Here is a 2670-nt window from a genome sequence, read left to right as displayed (position 1 = left end):
AGTGTTATTGTGTCCTGACAGATGCAATGCAGAGTAGTCCTCTCATCTCAGGTAGATAAATAATTCAGCCCAGAAACACCTACACACACACACACACACACACACACACTGCCCCCTCCAACACAACCCCCCCCCAGCCTAAATGGATTATTCTTGGACAGATCAATGCTATGAGGAATTTATTATTGCACCAGATGAAACGCGCACGGCCAACAGAGCCGTGCATACAACACACACACACACACACACACACACACACACACACACACACACACACACACACACACACACACGGCCAACAGAACCAGCTCTAATTCAGCTTAGAGCACACACTACACAGGTAGACTCATCCACTTAGTGCATACAACACATACACACACACACGCACACACACACACACACACACACAGAAACACACAGAAACACACACACACACACACACACACACACACACACACACGGCCAACAGAACCAGCTCTAATTCAGCTTAGAGCACACACTACACAGGTAGACTCATCCACTTAGTGCATACAACACATACACACACACACGCACACACACACACACACACACACAGAAACACACACAAACACACACACACATACACACATACACACACACACGCACACACACACACACACTCACATCTCTCTCTCTCTCTCTCTCTCTCCAGGCCTGTGAGTCTACACGTGTTAGACTCACAGCACCTCTGTGGGTGAGGTGTCTGACTGTGTTGTCATGGTGAAATGTGAGCTTGACCTTCAGAGCAGTGACCCCTGGGGCCCGTGCTGAATCGTCAGCGCCAGCACCCGGAGAGCAGCTAAGTCGAGCCGCTGCTCCGGCCCGCATTAGAACCGGGCCCGGGCCGGAACGCGGCCCACACGCGGGGTCCAGCCTGAGCCAAAAGCTTGGAGAGACGGGGGGGGGGGGGGGATGGTGTACGGCCGCGGTTTGCCCAGCTAGCTCCTGGCTCCGGGGCAAGTGACTGGGATCTCCTATGCAGGAGCCACCCGGAGAGACTCATTAGCGGAGACGGTAAGCCGTTGCGTCGGAGCGGCGAAGTGCAGAGCGTTGGGCCCAAATGAAGGTGCTTCCTGACGCTTCATGATTATTGCATGTGTGTGTGGAGGGGAGGCCTGAGGTGCAGTGCTGAGGTGTCTAATGGATTTGGCGCAGTCGGTCATTCATCACGGCGCCTGCTGCTCATCTGCGGCTCGGCGAGATGAGTCACACACACACACACACACACACACACACACACACACACACACACACACACACACACACACACACACACACACACACACACACTCGCTCTCTCTGCCTGAGGGAGAATGAGCCCTTGTAAATACTCAGAGCAGGTAAGTGATCTTAAAAGTCTTACGTCTTCATAAAGAAAATCCTAAAAGCCATTAGAGTAAAACTTTAACAACCCTCTATCATCATGTCTTGTGCTGTGTGTCTCAGACACTCCCCTGTTCTTCTCCATTCAGAAAGACAGAACCCCATCATTACTTATCTGTCATTTGAAATGGTAATTATTTTCTATCAGAGCCTTGATGTGCTGGAAGCTGAAACCATTAGCAAGTCACACACACACACACACACACACACACTATTCAATTTCCACAATTTCCACTGAGAATTCAGACGCACAAAACCATGTCAGCTATTCTTTTCTAAAGATATGTACAAAAGCGCACAGCTGTGCGCTTCACTTCCTGGGAGATGATGTCCGGCGACTGACACAGGTCTGTCCGCTGCCCTGGTGAGCTGGTTGCCCGCAGCATCACCGTGTGACAGAGTGATGTAACATTCCGAAACGCTAGCTCTCTCGCGGAGACGGGGTCTGCCAGACAGAACTTCAGGGGCACAACAAGCACTCATGTCCACCACAAACAAAATGAAAATAACAAATAAAAACATACAATCCATTTGAATTGACTAAATATATGGGCAACAGAGAATCCTTATCAGAGATGGTTTAGTTTTTCTGTGCGTTTGGGTGTTCTGAATCTCCAAGAGTGCAAAGCAACACTGCCCCACCCCCTCCAGAAACACACACACACACACACACACACACACACACACACACACACACACACACACACACATGCTCCCTGCATTCCCAGAAGGCTCTGCGGGGAACTCATCTAACCTATTAAAATGTCAGGCTCCTCCAGCGCCCAGGAGATCTGCATGTTCATGGGGAACAGTCGGAGCCACAAGCAAGGCCATCTAGCTCTCAGCACCTGGGCTGAGTCTGACAAGAGTTTGGTCTCAGTAAGCGCTGTGTGTGTGTGTGTGTGTGTGTGTGTGTGTGTGTGTGTGTGATTACCCTGGGGGTGAATGGCAATTGAAAGATTGGTTTTGTATCAACCTGCGGTATTTAAGCCCAGCTAACCTAAGACTTTAAGAAAAGAATAATATTCCACAGTAGAGTTCTTACCCATCTTGCCCTCCTGGAAACCAGAAAAGGACAAGGCAGCTCAGAGAGAAAAGGCTGTTGTTGGTTGAATGTTTACTTTCAGCACTTCAGAATGTTTACTTTCAGCACTTCAGAATGTTTACTTTCAGCACTAAAGATTGATGCAAAAATGTGGCTACACACCTAATGCAGGTGGGGCATAGAGAAGCCTATACTGTCCCCTACACACCTAATGCAGGTGG

At 49.6% G+C, this 2670-nt stretch overlaps 1 protein-coding gene across 1 annotated transcript in view; it reads right to left on the bottom strand.

The window, feature by feature from the left end:
- ptprda (protein tyrosine phosphatase receptor type Da) overlaps positions 1–1790 on the bottom strand; it is a 34845-nt gene extending 33055 nt beyond the window's left edge. The window contains exon 1 of the mRNA XM_042058173.1: positions 1694–1790. Coding sequence (XP_041914107.1) covers positions 1694–1790 — 97 coding nt within the window. The remainder of the gene's footprint in view (positions 1–1693) is intronic.
- Positions 1791–2670: the final 880 nt, after the last annotated feature.

This window comes from Alosa sapidissima, chromosome 12 (assembly GCF_018492685.1).
Source record: "Alosa sapidissima isolate fAloSap1 chromosome 12, fAloSap1.pri, whole genome shotgun sequence".
Classification (NCBI taxonomy): domain Eukaryota; kingdom Metazoa; phylum Chordata; class Actinopteri; order Clupeiformes; family Clupeidae; genus Alosa; species Alosa sapidissima.
The sequence above is the reverse complement of the archived record's forward strand: the minus strand, read 5'-3'. Positions and strand labels throughout refer to the sequence as shown.